The sequence below is a fragment of the Polyergus mexicanus genome, unplaced genomic scaffold, assembly GCF_030449975.1.
Source record: "Polyergus mexicanus isolate NDT 795.1 unplaced genomic scaffold, iyPolMexi1.0 SCAF_2, whole genome shotgun sequence".
Taxonomy (NCBI): domain Eukaryota; kingdom Metazoa; phylum Arthropoda; class Insecta; order Hymenoptera; family Formicidae; genus Polyergus; species Polyergus mexicanus.
The window spans coordinates 9,093,183-9,112,631 of NW_027223322.1; the positions used below are offsets into that span (position 1 = coordinate 9,093,183).

A 19,449-nucleotide genomic window follows, 5' to 3' on the forward strand; every position below is an offset into this window, starting at 1 on the left:
TATTAAAAATAAATATAAATTGATAATTTATATTATATATTTGCATATATGTATCTCTAGAAAAAGGAAATATATTGTATATAAAATATATATCTAGCTTTCTTTAATGAAAAGTAGAATAGAAAAATTAACTTATTATATACATTATTAATATTTAATCTAAATAAGTATTAAGAGTATCAAAGTTTCTATTGATGATGATATTTTTCAAGATACAACTATATTGGTATACAGCTTGCATCTAAAATATTTTGCCATTATATTTAATAATTTTTTTACAATTAATTTATATATCTAAATTTCTCTCTGAAGTAAAAAATGGTTTATTCTATTCTTTACATTTGACAAAAAAAAGTAAATTTATTGTATTATTTTTTTAAATTGATTCTTGTCAAGAATGTACTGTGTTAGAAATTCGACCTCTAAAGGATGCAGTTTCTCGGCAGGTATAACGAGACAATGCAACGGCGGTCCCAAATCTACACGGATCATATCTTGCAGGGAACAAGCAATAATGCGCTGATCCTCGCAGCCTATTCGTGCTAGACCCACTACTAAGCTCTGATGTGTAAACGCTATCAAGAACAAAAAGAATAAATCAAAGTATTATTTGCATTTAAAAATAATGCGTAAACACATTAACTCCAATAATTAATCAAATACTAATTATTTATGTGTTGTTGCAATTACAATTGCTATATTTTCCAAATATATTTTATCGTAACAAACCTAAATCTTTCTGACCATCTTGAATCTTATTGTCAAGTATCGCTATTAATTGATTAGCTGCTTCATTAACACTCATGAATCTTGGAGGCATATATTCCCTTTTCTTTTTCAAGATACTCTCCAGTGTAGGCTCTTTGACTTTAATGTCCAAGAGACACAATGTATGCAGTCCTCTTTGTCTGTTAGAAGTTATCTTCTCATAAAAGCTGTCCGGTTGCCAAGTATCAGTCCAATATGGAATTGAAATTGTTTCTCCATATGAATACAATTGCAAACCACAACAACCAATTGCAGTCAAAATTGATGAATTGTGTATGACTTTTACCTAATTAAAAACAATGTTGTTAGATGATCTTTATCAGATACTTATACAAATCATAAAATAATCTTGATATTTCTTAAAAATGATGTTAATAATTGTTTTTCTATTTTCCGCACCTTTATATTTTTCTGCCTTGCACGCAAAATTAAATCTGTATGTGTAGTAGCACCAAAAGGATCTCCTACAACTAGAAAAGCAACATCTTCATCTATGCTTCTTGGCAATATCTCGTCTGCACCGCTCTCCACTAATTCACGATCAGCTGTGATCAAGGAACGTCCATAGAACTCTTCCTAGTACATTAACATATATAATAGAAAATTATATTCAATATATGTATTAGATAAATTTAAAAATTAAAAAAAGCCTTGTTATATAAAAGTATATCAGACAATATCATGTTTATAACTTGTTATTTCATAAAATATATGAGAATATAGAACAATACCAAAGCTTCTCGCTGTACTGTTAAAATAGAAGTGTAAGACTCCAAGTATACACGGTCACATTTTTTAATAATTTCGAATCCTTTAACAGTGACATCTTTCGCATCGCCGAGCCCTAATCCGATTATATAAAACATGATTCTTATTTGAAGATAACATTCACGTTCGTCATTTACTGTAAAATAATATGCATTTTTCAGGTTTTAGAATACTTCGCTAAAATTCGTCCCAGTAGTGGCCGTTCCAAAATTCACTGCCAGCACTGAAAATCTATAATATACGTCACGTGAACTATAGATTTGTATTGTAGTATTGGCAGGTGAATTTCGGAATACGACCGATGTTTACAAGCAAGACATGAACAACAATTTATTCTAAAATCCCTATCAATATTATTGTCAACATAAAAAATTTATCTTACTATTATCTGCATACTTATGATTGGTGGATAGTGTTGGCACATCAAAATTTAGAACCAGTTCAATCAAATAAAACTCCGGCTAATTTAAATCATCGATTAACTTACAAAGCAACTAAAAGCAGAATTTAAAAATTTGTATTATATACGAAGAGAACATCAACGAGATACTATTAAATACCGCTGGCCCTGGATAAACTTTCATCATAACCATGATCGTGACTATTAAGTGGGTCCGGAGATAAAAAAGATTGATGACATAATCAGTCATTTTGATAGCATTAGAGATAATTACATAAGTTATATAATCATGCGATTCTTTTAGCTTATCTAAGTGGAAAACTTGGGTCTGTCAAACCTCAAGTGAAAAATCTGCTTGTAATAAAAATAGCGAGATCGTTGCATTATATTCAACTACACTTGATCGATATATATTTGTCGGACAATCGATACAGTATAATATATATGGAAGCTTTCCAAGCAAGAAATACACATAAACACGAAATCATATGATCAGCTGTCAAACAGAAAAATTTTAAAGTCTTTAAAAATTCTCTATTTAATAGCCAATTGCGTGACATTGGGTCTGTGTTTTCTTGTTGGAATGCTCCCATTGTATATTATTTATGTACAACAAAATATATCGCGCAATATTGAATTATATTGAATCTGTCGAGACACTTCACCGATATATTTTCAGCCGCACTAACGCGCATACGCGAAAAAGGGAGCTCTGATCGAAATATTACTGCTCGCGCGTTCCAAGCAGTTCCAAATGCGCGATCAGCTGTTCGCCTGAAAATAAACCCAAGCTAAAGAGAATGCTGTTGCATAGAGTGAGATCTTTGTTTCACGGCACGATTGCCACTAAAAGAACTCACACAATATCCAAACCGTTTCTCCGGTCAGCGATAACCACACCATCCGGAGCAATCCTACCCGAGCCAAAGAGAACTCCATTCAGTTTCCTGGGCGTCGTCAGCAGTGTCGTGTTCGGTCTCTTGGTCGGTGCCACGATCAGCAAGAACATAGCGAACTTTTTGGAGGAGAACGATCTCTTCGTTCCCTCCGACGACGACGATGACGACGATGATGATTAGTATAACGTCAGCATTTCGTTCCATTGTAATTGTTGAGAGTAATCAGCCAATTAGACATGCTCTTAATACTAACGGTAATTTCTCATGTTTTTCGTATAATTTGTAACAATTGTATCTAAAGATTTTAATACACATTATAAACCTATATGTATAAAAGATCTATTGTTTTTTATGTTAAAAAAAAAGTGTTATAAATTTCCATAAATTAAAAGTTAAAAAAGTTGGTATAGCTTTAAAAGCAATAGCTTGTGTTCATTACGCTATATATTTTAACAACTTATTGTTCAACATATTTCTAATATGAAGATTACTGATATATTTTTTACAATGATTTTTGTTAACCTCAAGTGTGACCAATTCTTATTTACACACTAAAATTTTACTTTTGCACTGGCTTATTTTCAGAGTTATTTGATGCCACAGTGATACAAGGAAAGTCATTACACAAATTCAAGTAATGCAGGGAGAGAAATCTCTTCGCTTATACAATTTAGGTATCTTATTTATAATATACTCTAATACCTGAGAGAGATTATGTGTAAGTTATCATAGAAATATTTATTTATATAATTGTTGGAAGTAGAGCTTTTAAAAAATCTATATATAAATCTTGTTGTTGCGCATGACTTGGTGCAAGATACTCTTGTATTTCTTGATCTAAATATATATATATATAAATAAATTGAATTATATGTTAAATACAACGTAAGTAATACAAAAATATTCATTATGGCATCTATACAATTGAGTGGCGTTTTATATCAGATGTACATGTTATTTTAGATACATGTATTTCTTTTCAGTCGGTTAATATTCACAAATTTTTGAATGCGATTTTCAATAACTCGTTTAAAATTGACACTTTAATATTTACTACAAGCGCATAGCACAAATCTAGAAAACTTGTAAAAAGACTTCATTTCAATCCTTTTAACACTATATAAATGAATTTATCCTTCTATATAGAAGGATTAATATATCTCTATATAAAAAAAAAAAAAAAGAAAAAGTTTCTTTTAATATAAGTCGATAATAAAGTTTGTATTAATTCATCAAACAATTTTTTCAAATGTGTACAATCACGTTATCTATCTGAAACAAAATTGTAAGAAATAAAAGCAGAGATACACCATCTAGTCTATATAAAAGTTTATAAATACGTGTGCATAAATAAATAAATAAGTCTTGTTGAATACACAAAATATAGATTATAAAATACATTAAGACAGATATATAAATCTCCTTTTTAATGTGTAATAAAGTAGAAGAGAATCTCATCACAAAGAATCATGTGTGGAATTCCAAAATACAGGTATAATAGAAAAACTGTGTATTTGCATTAATCAAAGAATCAAATTTAATCAAAAAAGTGCCCATTTACTAATAAAAAAAAAAATCTAGATTGCATTACATATGCCAAACAGATTGAGGCGTAGTAATAACATGTGCTCAAGATAACAGTCTATAAAGAATTATTCAGTTAGTCAAAAGCAAACGCGAAAATGTAAGCTTTGTAAATTAGATATGTTTTGATATATTTCAAGTCAGAATTGTGTTCTCTCATTATTCGCATCAAAGATATCTAGATTATTGCGATGGATTGACTTCTGTTTGATTGCGAAGTATGAATAAAAACGAAGAAACAAAATCACGATACATTACAAATCTAAGAATGTTGCGCTTGTGTTCACTTTGCCTGTGTATAAAACCATTTCAGATAATAAGCGTAGAGTGAAAACTGACTCGATTTTACTGCGGCGGTCTTTTGTGTAAACCCCAGCCATGAAAGCATTTCATGAATCTTCTGGATTCCTTACCTTTGGCAGTTAAAAATAGCTTACGGGGTTTCTCGGGCTGCTTCACGCGCAGATGTTGAATATATACCTGGAAAAAAAGTGAAATATTGTCCAGTTTTGCATCATGCTCGAAATTAATTTATTTTGCCATAAAATATTTATGGCATTTTTTCACGAATCATGACAATTGAATTTATATAATTCACCTGAGCCGATTTGTAGGCCAGTTTGATTTCAACTTCCGAACAACGAGTGCCTAGCCAGAGAAAGATTTGTTCTCCATTATCAAGGATCATTATATCATCATCTGCCAAATCATCCTGCAAAAAATACAATGTTATTCATCATTATTCTTTCATAAAAATCGAAAATCTTTTGAACATATATATATATATATATATATATATATAAAGAGCTTAATATCAATATCGTTATATTTATAAAAATTTACTTGGCAAAAATCAGTGCATTTTTCGCTGATAGTAAAGTACCCCTTCTCATTAGAACATCTAAATAATCTTGTATAATTCATATACTCCGCATCGGTGTCATATGGTTTCTTTCCTCCCAGTGCCACCCAAAAAAAATTGTCTGGTTCCTCGCCTTCGTTCAACACTTGCAGGCTTATCCAAGGCTGTAATATACGTTTATATTTATTGTCGATATAAAATAATATACTAAAATATATTTTGTATATAAAAAGGAAAAAGAGATATTCTTTTTTGAAATATATTAAAATATTTTGGCAGACATTTACTTATATTACTCATCTCACACAAATCTAAAGTTTTAAATCAGTTTTTCGGATCTAACTACAAATAAAAGATTTATAACTCACATTATTGAACATTTCCTCTGCAATTTCTCCGATTAAACGAGCATCTTCGGGATCAGCTTTCGACCCAATCCACGCATACACAATACCAGTTCCTTCATCGGAATTGTTGAATGGCACATTTAAAAGATAACTATAAATAAAAAAAAGAAGATATATACACACATAGATATATATATTATAAAGGCAGAATGTAATCGTGTGTCAGATGTCTTACCAAAACGCAGAATTTAATAATGTTGAATCTGCCGGTATTTGAATAAGCCGAGTACACAAGGCACTACCGTTACTTCGCAGATGGTAAAACTCCACTTTGTTACTACTCGCGGGTTTAGGCTGTTTACGTTTGCCTTGATGAATGATAAATTTCCGTTTGAAATAACTCATGAACTTTAGATTTTCTTGTTGTTGATGTGTTCTCACAACCTCCAAATTTTCGCCGAACAACGATTTAAATTTCTTTTGCAAACTGAGACAAATAGCGGTATAAGAGACAAGATTTATCTATATATCTTATCTTGATAAATAAATATATCTATAATCTTTACCTAAATGTAAACGTTAGCCATCCCATATTTCCTGCATCTCTACCTTGCCAAAAATACACTGTACACTGATAATCGTCTTCATATTGCTCTTCACCATCTTCGTTCTCTGTTATATCCAGTGGCTGTTTTAATCAAAAGCAAATAAGCATTTATCATAAATTCTTTAGAGTTTCTCTCTCTCTCTCTTCAATAAAGCGTGATATATCTACATACCATCCAATACCGACATAAGAATACGTAACAATCCGCACTGTAAAAATGTCCCAGTTCTTCCTCTGGCAGACGTACGAATTTTTTCCCCTCCAACACCAAGGCTTCCATTCCCTCCAAATCGTCATTCCACTCCGTCATGAGTTGATGCGCTTCGGCAGCCGACATCAGTGGTTGTCGCGGCATAAATAAAGCGGCTAAATCTGCCTGAAAATATTAGACAGAAAATATTAATAAAAATAATAGAAATAAGAGATATCAAGTAAATGCTAAATTATTATAAAATATATTTGGACATACTTTTGTTTCCTGTTGCTTAGCCCATTTAGTGAGATCTGCCCCGGTTTTAGCGACTGACTCAGCTGTCCTAGTGAAATCCACAGCAATCACTTCGTCCCATCCAATAAATTTAGACTTAAAGATCTATATATATATAAAACATATATGCGTACAAGAAATATTAGTAAAAAAAGATTGCAAATTGATATTAAAGAAATATGTATTTGTACCTGGGATTCAGTACCCTCTTGTAATCTTGTCACCATTGCATATTCCGGCCTTTCTATCATATTAAATAATTCTTGAGATAACTTTACAGCAGCGGCGCGCACTAATCTCGTTGATTTTTTACCAAACCTATAATTATATATGCAATTAATTAATCAACATATATGTTTCAAATTTAATTTAAAAGTAAATTCTTTATACTTACCAAACATATACATCCAAATAGCAATCTAATATATATACATTGCGATTATTTAGCAAGGTATTCGTTAATTTTCCATGAGGAACTTCGACTTGTGGTAATTCCAGATAACCCATACCAAGTTGAACTTGATACAATCTAGGTGCAAGAGGCACAAAATTTGAATCTATGTGTTCCTATTGTAAAAACAAGCGAAATAATTATATACAATAAAAAGAAATAATTATATACATTATATTAGCAAATTAAATAAAACCAAATTTTTTCTTATATAATTGTAAATTTATTTTTATTATCATTAAGTTATCAAAAAAAGGAACTTACAATAATTTGCAAATCTTTCCGTTTATGCTCTTCTATGCCTAAATGCAACAGGAAATCTTCCGATTCGGTATTCATAACTTCTGTTATAATTTCAGCTTTATTTTTCCGTTCATTCTTATTAATTTTCTCTGCCATCAGTCGTGCTTTGGATTTTAGCGTGCTTTTCGCTTTCTTTCCATACCACATGAATATTTTATTTCCTATGTCAAGAACAAATACATAACCAGGATCCAGAGATTCAATACAGACTGGAACTGGTTCTAAATGTATAGATGCTCCTGCCGCATGCACTCTATATAGACGAGTAATTGCTGGCTGAAAAAAAAAACGTAAACTTAAGATAATTTCAATTCTTTCTTCAAAAACTTAATCATGATACATATATAAAAAAGAATTAAATCCTCACTGTATCTTCCACCGTATAAAAACCGGACGATGTTCGCCCGCCTTCGATGTATGTGATACCCGAATCAAATAGCATTAGAAATTCGTCCGATTCATCTCCCTGTTCCTCTCTGATCGTCCGACATTGTGCACCCAAGTAGTTTCTCAAATTTACAGCATGGATCGCAGCACACGCTCTTTTATCCAACTGTGGATGCAAATTATAATTAAATTAATTGTGCATGATTATCTGTGTGAAATAAGTTTTAGCATCCTCTTAAACTTTTTTACTATATCTGTTCGAAAATACACCTACTGTTGCCTTTTCTCCAATCCAAAAATAGATTGCCCAGGTCAATGATCCACCCTCGTCTATCCCGGTTTTCAAGATGATGTAACAATCGCCTTCGTAAAACTTGCCGTGCGCCACTTCTTCGATCTCGTTTGGCAGAAAGTTTTCTATCTCCCAGACCGATAGCCCGGGTATTTGACCAGCGTCTTCATCGAAAAATTCAGAGTAGTCTAGCGGTGGTTTTTCTAAAGCCTCGTCCCATCGCTTGGGTCTAAAAAATTAATTATTTGACTCTATATAATGCTAAGTGTAATAAAAATTTATGCTAAAAAGCTTTGCTATAATATGTATAAAATTTACAGATTCTACTTACTTTAGGGATTCTGCTTTCGATTCCTCACATTCTTTATCTTTATTCTTCTCCTTTGCTATGTCTTTCATGCCCTGAAAACAATTGTAAAAATTACACTGTTTCTTCATGTAAACTCTGCTATTAATCTGCTAAGTAGTAAGATAAGAATATACCTTAAGTATCTTGGCTTGATCTTGATCAGCCTCTTCCTGATCTCTCCTTCTTCTCAACCTCATTTTACGTGCGATTGGATCTTTACTATCTAGAATCGAAAACGTACAAAATCGTGAAACAAAATGCATGATAGATCTGTTCATTTTATTTTACCAATTGAATCATGTATTTAATGGCCATAATACATACTAGCAGCTTGAACTGGAACTGGTACATTAGCACCAGCAAGACGCAACTGATGTTGCAACGAAAAGTCAATATTATAAAATTCGATACCCGATCCCCTTTGTACTTCTGTCGGTTTTGGCGGCATCACTAAATTTGGATTGTCTCGCAAATCCAATTGTTCTAGATCAGTAAGAAGATGAATGGCGTCTGGTACAGTGATCAATCGGTTTGACGTTAATATTAATTGCTTTAATGCACCACATCTAAACAAAATATATTTTTTTATAATATTTTGTTAAAGAAAATCTCTATTTCTTCTACAGTAAAATAACAAAAAATAACAAAAAAAATAACAAGAATAAAAAAAAATAAGATTCTCACCTGCATAACCCTTCTGGTATCATTTCTAAATGATTGTTAGCTGCAGAGAATACTTGCAAAGATGATAATTTTCCTATTCCAGAAGGTATACCCTCAAAATCTAATTCATTATCGTTTAAATACAATCTTTTTAATGTGGAAATTTTGCATAGAGAAGCTGGTATTGTACTTAATTTGTTTCGTGATACATTCAGAGTTTCCAATTTCGTCCAAAGTTCTAAAAGAGACATAAATCTTGTTATTTTATTCAATTGGGTAAGATCCTTACATATATATATAAGATCTTATCCATACATGAATAAAACCATTGCAAAGCAATCTACTCACCGATTGCTGTTGATAGTTCCATTATCTGATTATCACTGAGATTTAAACGACGTAAATTTGATAAAGAGTAAAGTGCATCGGGCACTCGGGGTAAATTATTTTGCGACAAATCTAGTTCTTGCAAATTAGTTAAGGTTTCTAGACTAGAAGGTATATTATTCAATGTTCGTTGTGTATTTCGCATTTGTAATGTTGTTAAATTCATCAATGATGGCAGTTGTCTGAAATAATATAAAATAAATAATTCTTACTAAAGGAAATAATTCTTTCTAAAGATTGATATAGGCAACATTATTCGAAAATGAATACCTTAATTGAAAGTGACCCAAAGGGTTATGATTCAGATTTAAAGTCTGTAGATTAGCCAAACGTCGAGTCTGTGGTGGCACTGTTTCTAATTTATTGTGGCTAAGATCTAAGAACAATAAATCTGTCAGATGGATAAACAATGTATTTGGTATAGTCTCGATACTGAAAGAATAAAAATAATATCAGCATTCTCTCAATCTTCTTCCAGTCACAAATATTATAATATATATTATATATATTTAGTTGTCGATACACATACTGATTATGGCTTAAGTTAAGATTGAGCAAAGAACGTGCTCTCTCTAGGCCTTCAGGTACCTCTTTCAAATTATTATGACTTAAATCTAATGTTGTCAATTCCTCTAAGTGAAATAATTCTGCTGGAATACCACTAGATTTTACATTATTATGCCTTATGTTCAATGTCCTGAGACATCCCAATTCTGTCAATTCTCCATACAAGCGTTCCAACTTATTTTTAACAAGTGACAGATGTTCCTGACAGATGATTAAATCATTGCATTAAAAATGCTTCTAGTCACATAAATAATACTGATATATATAAATTGTCTTTAATAAATTCATGTGAAAAATAATTATATATATTTTTAATACAATAATAATAATAGCTATATATTAAAATATACTACTAATATTATTATTTTACTGATACTACTTTATAAATGCTGCTTTACCAATTTCAACAATTTTCCCATCTCCTCTGGAATCTCTGTCAAATTTGTTTTGTCTAATTTCAACCATTGTATTCCAGTCATAAGACGCATGGATTCAGGAAATTTGCCATCCTAAAAATATTAAAATGAGTTTTATTATAACTGGCTGTTGTTCATATAATTGGTCCTTTGTCATGATCAAACATTGACAGATAAAAAATAGCTTGTCATTCAGTTATTAAAAATGTGGTTTTTTTTCTTTTTTCATATTGAGGTAACGATATATCACAATTTACTCGTACATAAAAAATATTTGTACTATTAAATTAACAAAGTTACAAATGAGTATATAAAAATTAATAAAAAAAAAAAACAAGAGAAAAAAAAGATTAAAACAAGATTAAAGATAAATTTGACTGGATATTTTAATCTCTCTTTAAGGTTAATATCCGTTAAATCCCCCGCGTACTCACGCCGAAATCGTTGCTGCTGAAGTCCACGCCTCGCACGAACGGCAACACCCCGGTGTTCGCCATCGCGCCGGGTGGTTATTGCACGATGACCACGTCGACGACGACGTGCGTGCTCCAATATATGAAATACTCTGTATTCTGCTAAGTATCCGTAACGCGATGCGCCGCGTCCATTCGATCAGGATATCTGTCGTGTCGATCTTATAGTGCCATGTGGGCGCGCGATAACCGCCGAGCTCTCTCGGTTCGCTTCAACTGTCGCACCTGGGTCCTGGGTCCAGCGTCCAGCGTCTCGTCCAGTCGCCGAATCGGGCGCGCATCACGACGAAAGAACGATGACTGGATATTCAGAGGTGGACATCATCCGCCGATGTGCGGTCGCGAGTGATGGTGCTTTATTTTATCTGTTTTAATTGCTATTAAAATATGAAACATCTAATTAATACATCTGCTATAAATTATCATTTTACTGGAGTAAATTTAATAAATTTATTACACATTGCTTTGTGTTATATCTTATAGGTTACTCATTTTAACGCTAAATGGAAAAACAAAAAAAGTATCAATTGTTTCTCATCTTATATTTTTGCCAGATGGATATAATTCTGTTGTAAATATATTAAAAAGCATATAATATATATTAATAATAAATAAAAGAATTAAAAAATTTAATTAAATATGAATATTAATTATCTTTAATTAACGAATCATACATAAAAATAAGTTGGTGTATATAATCGCTTTATGTAAATTCGCTTTTCTCACATGGAAGTGACGTATAAAAAAAAAATCTTGTCACACACACGTGTATATCCGTATCTTTATCAAGTACCTTTATCAGTCATATCGCTGTACATAGATGTTCTCAAAAAGTGACATATATATGAAATTAAATTAATAAATCACTTATATGAATTTTTCTTATTTACCGCGTAATTGTCACCATTTATCGCGGCGCGCAAGATAATTTTGACGTGCGCAAAGGAAATGGTAGACATGGGTTAATGCGGATAGAGTCCTTAGAAGAGATTCTAATTGTAAATGCGAAGAACTTCGTCTACGGATACAAATTGTCAGCATTTGCTCCTTTGATCCGCGATGTTAGCTTTGTATTACGCGCGTGAATTCGAAACTTGAATCGCGTTGTACCTTTGACGTTGTACCGGCTTGGATCGCGCGCGCATGCGCGCGTGAGGGAGAGAGAGAGAGAAAGAGAGAGAGAGCGTGCACCGCAGCACTGCTCTAGGTCGTGAACGTGCTACTCGACGCCGTATGCGGGATTCTCGATCACATTATTCTTGAAAACAAATCTGGCGAGCGAGACACGTTCACGCTCACCCCCGTGTATATATGGCTTCAATTGAGGAGCTGGATCATCAGGTCGACAGCGGCATGGGCAGCAGCGACGTGCGCTCTCCTGAGGTGAAGTCGCTCCTCCCCGATGAAGAGGACGACGACGAGGAGGTATAGGCAATAGTGTGCTCTTGTACGAGGGGAAAAGAAAGATGATAACGTATGATAACCGTGCATCGAGACGTGATTTATACGTGTTTTGTCTTAATATTTGTAAAATGCAGAATGTAAAAGATAGTAGGATATATCTTCGGGGTTACACGCATAATTCCGCATTATTAAGATATGTGGTATCAAAGATCAACGCGCAAGGTATTATTTAATAATGAAAGGAAAGCTCAGCTTTTCTCGTTATTATATGTATAAGGATGCATAAAGTATGTATACATTATGCATCCTTATGGTTTCTTTCAAAATTCGAATTTGTGAAACATTTATCTTATGAGTATAGCATCTTTTTAGTATTCTTAATAGCAATGAGGAAATAACTACTTTTGAGATTGAGTCAATTGATGAAATATTTTCCATATTTTTCCTAAGGATGAAAGCTTAACGGAGAGATTATTAGGACTTACTGAAATGTTTCCTGAACCAGTACGCAATTTTGGATATAATGTTGGGACTTGTCTATATACATGTATTAAAGGTAACATTACTTTCTTTCAAGATATACATATTTTTTTAAATATATGATAAAATTAGATGTATATATATATATGTGTGTGTATAAAATGAGAATAAATTTCATGTATATTTGTGTAAATATATTTTCACAGGTCTATATGCATATTCGTGTTCCACTACATGGCTGGTCTTCAGTTCGTCCACCATTCTCTTTGCGCCAATTATATTTGAAATGGAGCGTGCACAAATGGAAGACCTGCAACGTATGCAACAAAAACAAGTTCTCTTAGGCCCTAACACTGCTTTGTCTGGTGTCAACACCTCGGGTCTTCCAATGGCACCACCTGTTCAGCGATAAACTATCATATGTTCACACATATATACACATGTTCAAAATTCACGCAAAAATATTCAAATTATGGAGGAAATGTATTAATTGAGTCTCGTGCTCAATTATTTATTAGTATAACTTGTTCACACATGAGATTTTACACAAAGTCGTGAATGTAGCGAACGAGGATTCGCATAAATGAAGCGTAAAAAATCATGTGTAATTATTCTCAACCAGAATAATTCTTACAAAATACATGGGGTAAAATATTATAAATTTGAATCACTTCATATAATAAATTTATAAATTAATGCAGCATGTATCTCAGTCTAGTCCATCCTCTATCTCTATATTCACACATATATAAATCATCGTTAATCATAATTTTTACTAAGAAACAATATACTGTGGTATCATATGGCATTTTATTATTAGTGCGATAAAACGTTGCAGAAGCAACAGTAGCATCTCGTTTGATTAAAAAGGGGCAATGATGGTATTTTATTCATTGTGAATGAATAATTGAGAGAAATTTGTAGAAATTGAATAAGCAATTATTTATACATAATAGTTACTACATAATTTTTGTTGCTGGATATCGCGGTGGTTATCTTTAATATATCTCGTCTGTTACATTGTAATTCATTGTAATTTCGAGAAAAGAAATAAAAGGTATAGCGAAATAGTCTTTGATATTGTTCGATTTATCATCGTATTGTTTGACTTTTTGCATTATGTAAAATGCTAAATAATAAATGCAATGACAGCTCCATATAACATATGTTCTGTTAATTCTAATAATTTATATTTGGTAAATTAATCAAAAGTTGTCGATAAAAGTATCGAAAGATATTTAATACAGCTCTATAAAAAATCATGTGAAATAATATATTGCAAAATCTTATTTTGTATATTGTAAAGAATATTTTTTTAATATAATTGAATTATCAAATAGTGTTATTGTATATTATATTATTATTCAGGACATATATTTTAATACTAAAGTACATGATATTTTAAAATGGTAGATTAAAATTCGTTTAAGATGGTTAAGAAAATTTTGCAATAAATTGTAATAAACTCTCGCTATGATATGTATAAATATGTATAATTTTTTTTCGTGGACGTATGTGAAACACGCATACACATACGACATGTAGGTCAAGCTACGCCTAGTAGATTTTAGGTTAGAAATTGCAGTGGATTCTTTTTAGAGCAACATCAGTAAAGATGAATCAACCCAACCTCGAGAAATTGGTAAATAAATTAAGATACAATGTCAAGCCACGTCGGAAATTGCGTCAGCCTCAAGGTTCGGAGGGACGTCTTTTAAAACTCCGAAAAACTCTGACGGCATTAATTAAATACGAACGACTCGAGTTGAATTATCCGAGAGGTGACGAAACCAGAGGTTATGTAGATCAAGTACGTTCATTGTTCTCCAATTATTAGTTATTTCAACGTTACTCTCTAAAAAAACACAACAATTTATTATTATGACATAAATATGTATAAAAATATATTTGTTTCAATCTAGTTTTAGGGAGATATTATTATATTCATAATTCTTCAGGGAATTTTGCAATCTACGTTAATAATATAGCTAGCATTTTTTATTTTGTATATCTAATAACAGAATTTTCATAACAGCATCGTTTTATAGTTGATATTTGAAGCAATACGCCATGGACCTATGCATAAGGAGACAATGGACATGGCGAATTTCTGGATAATCGAGAAACAACTGGTGCACAAACTGTTCAAAGTTCTTGTACCAAGGTATCAAAATTATACTACATCGTTTACAAAACTTCATAAGGCGCCGAATATTTATCCTATAGGCCACTACGAGAGGGCAATTTTAGAACTCAGAGGTAGATCTTACAAAAAAATTCTTTACCAAGTTATGCAAAAAATTCATTTACTTATATAATTCATTATTCAGGTAATATATACCCAACTGTAGAGCAATATAACCCACATGAACGAAATTTACTTCACAATTTACTGCTTGATGCAGCAAAAAAAGAATACAGAATGGAAAAGTATAAAGAAATTGCAGATAATATAAAACAATAGAAGCAGGAAACAAAGAGGCTTTAAAAAATGCTCTTGTACAGTAGGTTAATGGTTTAAGACTTTATTATTAAAATAAATGTATAAAATAACATCATTTTTGTATAACAGATAAATTTCCTCCTTTTACTTTTTATACGCAAAAGAATTTAATGGATAATGTTCTTTGAATTCTTCTAGATGTTTTTCCATTAAATTCATTTGTTTTCTGAAATATACCAAATATTGAAAGTGATACCAACAACTTTAATTAATATATTTATATGATTAACATGCTAATATACCTGATATGATCAGGAATTTCCTTGTAGACATCTGTAAATAATCCCTTCCAATATGGCTTGGATTTTTTTTCTGCTTCTCTAAAAACACGAAGGATTTCTTTCTTAGTGGAATTTATTAATTCTTGCTCCCTTTCTTGACACCATAATCCAAGCGACTCTAGATAAAAGCGAAACTTTGCAAGTGGCGTCTGAATGTTCCATCGAGCGATCTCATCGGTCGATCGATAAGCCGTAGAATCATCCGATGTGCTGTGATGTCCGAGTCTAGAAGATTTATTATAACAATTTATTAATCATACAAAAGTTTTATTTCGCGAAAAATATTCCTTTCTAACAAATGATAAGAATGATAAGAAAGGATGAGAGAGAGTGTAAATTTTTATATAAAATTAGAATTAAGAAGATATATATATATATATATATATATATATATATATATATATATTTATTTATTTTCTCTCTCACCTATAAGTCATGGCTTCTATTAAAACGGGTTTTTGTTGCTTTATGCAAAAGTCTCGAGCACTTTTTGTGGCATAATACATGGCGAGCACATCATTACCGTCTACTCTAATTGTGTCAATTCCGTATGATGGGCCTTTAGCCGCGATACCATCTCCCTTAAATTGTTCGAAGACCGGTGTGGAAATGGCATATCCGTTATTCCGACTGATTAAAATATTCTTATTTTATTATGTATACATTTTATAAAATAAGATCAAATCATTAAAAAGTTACCAGATGAAGATGATAGGACATGATAAAGTAGCTGCAAAATTGAATGCCGCATGGGCGTCGCCTTCGCTTGCCGCACCGTCACCAAAGTAACAAGCCACACATGCGTTTCTTTTATCCAATTTAAAGGCATATGCAGCTCCAGCAGCTGTGGAAATAAAAATTTCTGTGTTAGATTATCTCGTAAAGCAGCATTATCAGTGCTACATTGTAAATTTATTAATATTACTAAAACATATGCTATATACTCCCCCTTTTAAATTGTAAAATAACAATTCAGTTGAATTTCATTTACAGTTTTTGTTTAGATAAAATCTATAACAACGATATAGATAATAATATATAATATATATATGTATATATAATTAAATATATGATTACCTTGTGGTAGTTGGGTTGCCAATGGAGATGATATAGTCATGAAATTGAATTCTTTGGAACCATAGTGCACTGGCATTTGCCTGCCTTTGCCCTCATCCTCGCAGTTGCCATAACATTGATTCATAAACTTCAGCAATGGATATCCACGATGCAACAAGACACCTGTTACATTATGCAATAATTTGGATGTATACACATAACAAGTGGATAACACATAGTGCAATTTCTTACCGACTTCACGGTATTGTGCGTAAATCATATCTTCTAGAGTCAAAGCAGCAGCAGAACCAATCTGCACAGCCTCTTCACCAGTATTTGTCATGTAAAATGAGATACGACCTTGTCTTTGCGACTCGTATAGGATCTTATCCATCATGCTTATGGTCATCATATTGCAGTACATTTTCATCAGATTTTCCTCGTTTAACTGTAATACAAGAATATAACATTCAGTTTTATATTTTGACACAATATATTTATGTTAATCTCAAATTATGTTTGTATATGTGTCACTATATACACTTGCTGAACTTAATATTAAATCTAGTGATTCTATAATACACATTTCACATTTTTTTTAAATAATATATATATAAATATGAAATAAAGCAACATATTTAGGATTAATTGTGCATCTATATATCTGTAAATTTATAATATATTTTTAATTTATATCTGTAATGTATATTATTAATTTATATCTTTGATAATCAAACCTTTTCATCTTTGGGTAATTCAGTCTTCTGTGTAGATTCCAAAATCCTGTATATTGGAATAGATTCATAACTTTCTTGATTGACAAATTGAATATTATTGGTAAAAATATTGTTGATTCCTAGAAATTGCGGTTTGTTTGTCTTAGTGCTATATTGTTTTACCTAAATTAATCATAAAATTTCAATAAAGAAAAACAAATATGATATTTATTATAATATTTTAAAAGATTACAGAGATATTTATTCATATACAATTTTGTTATTTATTCTAAATCATTAAAAAATATAGATATGTAATTAAATTATTAAAACGAATTAAAAGAACATAAATTTTTACTCTCTCAAATACTATTTTAGAGTAATAAAAAAATAATTATAAAATAATATAATCAAAATATTAAAGAATGAGCACAATATATGATATAAAATGTTCGTTATAAGCATATATGTGTTAATTACATTTAAATAAAAATTTATTGCAATAACGAATAAATAAGAGATTTTCTCTATTTATATTATATATGATACCTGCAATATAGCGTATTGAAAGCGCGAAATTCCTCGGAATAAATTCTTCGCAATCATCTCGTGTCACACACTTGATCCTTGATCTCTGTTTGATGTGTACATTTAATTTAGGCCAATAAAGTACTGATAACGCACTGTAAAACACATGCACGCGCGCGACATCACGCGAGGAAGCGTTAAAGTCGGTTCTACGATAAGTTGTATGTCGTTAGCCGTAAGAAAATTGATCAACCACAGTCCATTTTTTTTTGGAATTATCGACTGTGATTGGTCAATTTCCTTACGATTAACGACATACGACTTATTGTAGAACCGGTCTAACCATAAACACTTACGCATTAAATATAAATGCGATAAAAGAATTAAATCTAATTTTTGTGAGAGAAATTGAGATTTTATGATAACAAATGGATGCAATTACGATGCATCTCTACGAAATGCTTAATGCGGAGCATCAAAAGCTACAGTTGCAGAGGTAATTTGTGTTTATTTAGAAATATTTATATAAGTGTTTTATAGAGTGAAATCAAATCATCGATATATAGAATGGACTGCTCGTTACAGGCACACAGAGAGAGAAAAGGAGGGGAGACAAGTGCGACTGTTGCGATGGTCATCGATCGATTCAGAAATCGATAATATAACAAATATTTATCTATCGATAATTAGATTGACCGCTAATTCTTATGACTGAGAAAGCATAACACTAACATAGTAATTTTATAAAATCGTTATATGTATGCATTTAAGAACGGTTTCCTTTGAATGCTTAAATTTAAAAGAAGCTGCTGTAATTAGTGATGGATACAATTCACAAAAACGTAAATAATCAATCATCAAAATAATAACGCATAATACAATAACAATCAAATGATATAATAAATATTTCCGACGTATGAAAACGCGGGGGTAGTATCGAATATATGGACAAGCACGCAAAGAAATAGTGCGTTGTTAGATGAAAATGTAAGGTACGAGACTCTCTCGTCCGGGCGACATCCTCGAGAAATATAATTTAACTTGGAAAAATATAAAATACAATTTTATATATTTAATCGCTTACGTGCGTACATATGTTTCTGGAAAAAAATTTTAAAGTAATTATTATTAACAATTGTTGCGATTATTTATTTCATGATAAGATATTCTTTAACCTTGAAAATTGTTTACATGAGACTACGCATTTATAATAATATCAGGTATCGTTCTTTAAACACTTTTGAAATACCTTGTGGCCGTTTTGTGCTGTCTGAGTTGTTAGTCTTTGAAGATCTTTTGAAATAATAAGATCGTCATATTATATATATATATATAAATATAATAACACATTTGGTATTAACGGTTTGTGGTAACAATGAGTTAATTGCAACGATTTGCGTTAATTCTTACAAAGGAAACTTAATAAGCACACCGTTTCATTATACGAGTAAGTCATCATAACATTAAAATA

General features: G+C 31.4%; 6 protein-coding genes across 14 annotated transcripts; 3 read left to right on the plus strand and 3 right to left on the minus strand.

Annotated features, from left to right (window-relative positions):
* Positions 1–307: 307 nt before the first annotated feature.
* Dph5 (diphthine methyl ester synthase) lies at positions 308–3,070 on the minus strand. 6 transcript variants are annotated; one of them, XM_070315851.1, is made up of 7 exons: positions 2,797–3,066; positions 2,602–2,710; positions 1,933–2,030; positions 1,500–1,672; positions 1,168–1,344; positions 730–1,054; positions 308–575 (listed from the first exon to the last, which is right to left on the minus strand). In XM_070315851.1, exons 3-7 carry the CDS (start codon positions 1,958–1,960, stop codon positions 361–363), a joined length of 918 nt encoding a protein of 305 aa, XP_070171952.1. In that variant the 5' UTR covers positions 1,961–2,030; positions 2,602–2,710; positions 2,797–3,066; the 3' UTR covers positions 308–360. The 6 variants fall into 6 exon arrangements, with proteins under 6 accessions (XP_070171952.1, XP_070171950.1, XP_070171953.1 ...); XM_070315849.1 differs by having other exon boundaries at positions 2,211–2,710; XM_070315852.1 differs by having other exon boundaries at positions 1,500–1,612; positions 1,933–2,710; positions 2,797–3,068.
* Emre (Essential MCU regulator) lies at positions 2,014–3,947 on the plus strand. 2 transcript variants are annotated; one of them, XM_070315857.1, is made up of 3 exons: positions 2,014–2,144; positions 2,616–3,089; positions 3,421–3,947. In XM_070315857.1, exon 2 carries the CDS (start codon positions 2,737–2,739, stop codon positions 3,013–3,015), a length of 279 nt encoding a protein of 92 aa, XP_070171958.1. In that variant the 5' UTR covers positions 2,014–2,144; positions 2,616–2,736; the 3' UTR covers positions 3,016–3,089; positions 3,421–3,947. The 2 variants fall into 2 exon arrangements, with proteins under 2 accessions (XP_070171958.1, XP_070171957.1); XM_070315856.1 differs by having other exon boundaries at positions 2,014–3,089.
* On the minus strand, positions 3,566–11,379 carry Flii (FLII actin remodeling protein). The gene is made up of 22 exons (XM_070315848.1): positions 10,972–11,379; positions 10,520–10,630; positions 10,084–10,322; positions 9,825–9,986; positions 9,516–9,736; positions 9,189–9,405; positions 8,829–9,070; positions 8,639–8,727; positions 8,487–8,557; positions 8,138–8,384; positions 7,844–8,029; positions 7,438–7,752; positions 7,117–7,289; positions 6,914–7,040; positions 6,705–6,827; positions 6,408–6,611; positions 6,195–6,316; positions 5,864–6,115; positions 5,650–5,779; positions 5,263–5,445; positions 5,018–5,131; positions 3,566–4,899 (listed from the first exon to the last, which is right to left on the minus strand). Exons 1-22 carry the CDS (start codon positions 11,032–11,034, stop codon positions 4,765–4,767), a joined length of 3,726 nt encoding a protein of 1,241 aa, XP_070171949.1. The 5' UTR covers positions 11,035–11,379; the 3' UTR covers positions 3,566–4,764.
* Positions 11,380–12,051: 672 nt separating this feature from the next.
* Mge (translocase of outer mitochondrial membrane 22 homolog mge) lies at positions 12,052–13,942 on the plus strand. Its single transcript, XM_070312184.1, has 3 exons — positions 12,052–12,435; positions 12,865–12,970; positions 13,101–13,942. Exons 1-3 carry the CDS (start codon positions 12,322–12,324, stop codon positions 13,304–13,306), a joined length of 426 nt encoding a protein of 141 aa, XP_070168285.1. The 5' UTR covers positions 12,052–12,321; the 3' UTR covers positions 13,307–13,942.
* A 522-nt stretch (positions 13,943–14,464) lies between these two features.
* On the plus strand, positions 14,465–17,341 carry Mrpl17 (mitochondrial ribosomal protein L17). Of its 2 annotated transcripts, none has more exons than XM_070315861.1 (4): positions 14,465–14,704; positions 14,943–15,153; positions 15,225–15,402; positions 16,766–17,341. In XM_070315861.1, the coding sequence occupies exons 1-3, from the start codon at positions 14,510–14,512 to the stop codon at positions 15,356–15,358; spliced, it is 540 nt and encodes a 179-aa protein (XP_070171962.1). In that variant the 5' UTR covers positions 14,465–14,509; the 3' UTR covers positions 15,359–15,402; positions 16,766–17,341. The 2 variants fall into 2 exon arrangements, with proteins under 2 accessions (XP_070171962.1, XP_070171963.1); XM_070315862.1 differs by having other exon boundaries at positions 15,225–15,398.
* Bckdha (Branched chain keto acid dehydrogenase E1 subunit alpha) lies at positions 15,426–18,141 on the minus strand. Of its 2 annotated transcripts, none has more exons than XM_070315858.1 (8): positions 18,000–18,141; positions 17,472–17,633; positions 16,987–17,182; positions 16,756–16,917; positions 16,378–16,522; positions 16,105–16,308; positions 15,640–15,903; positions 15,426–15,563 (listed from the first exon to the last, which is right to left on the minus strand). In XM_070315858.1, exons 1-8 carry the CDS (start codon positions 18,054–18,056, stop codon positions 15,482–15,484), a joined length of 1,272 nt encoding a protein of 423 aa, XP_070171959.1. In that variant the 5' UTR covers positions 18,057–18,141; the 3' UTR covers positions 15,426–15,481. The 2 variants fall into 2 exon arrangements, with proteins under 2 accessions (XP_070171959.1, XP_070171960.1); XM_070315859.1 differs by having other exon boundaries at positions 15,431–15,563; positions 17,472–17,517; positions 18,000–18,058.
* Positions 18,142–19,449: the final 1,308 nt, after the last annotated feature.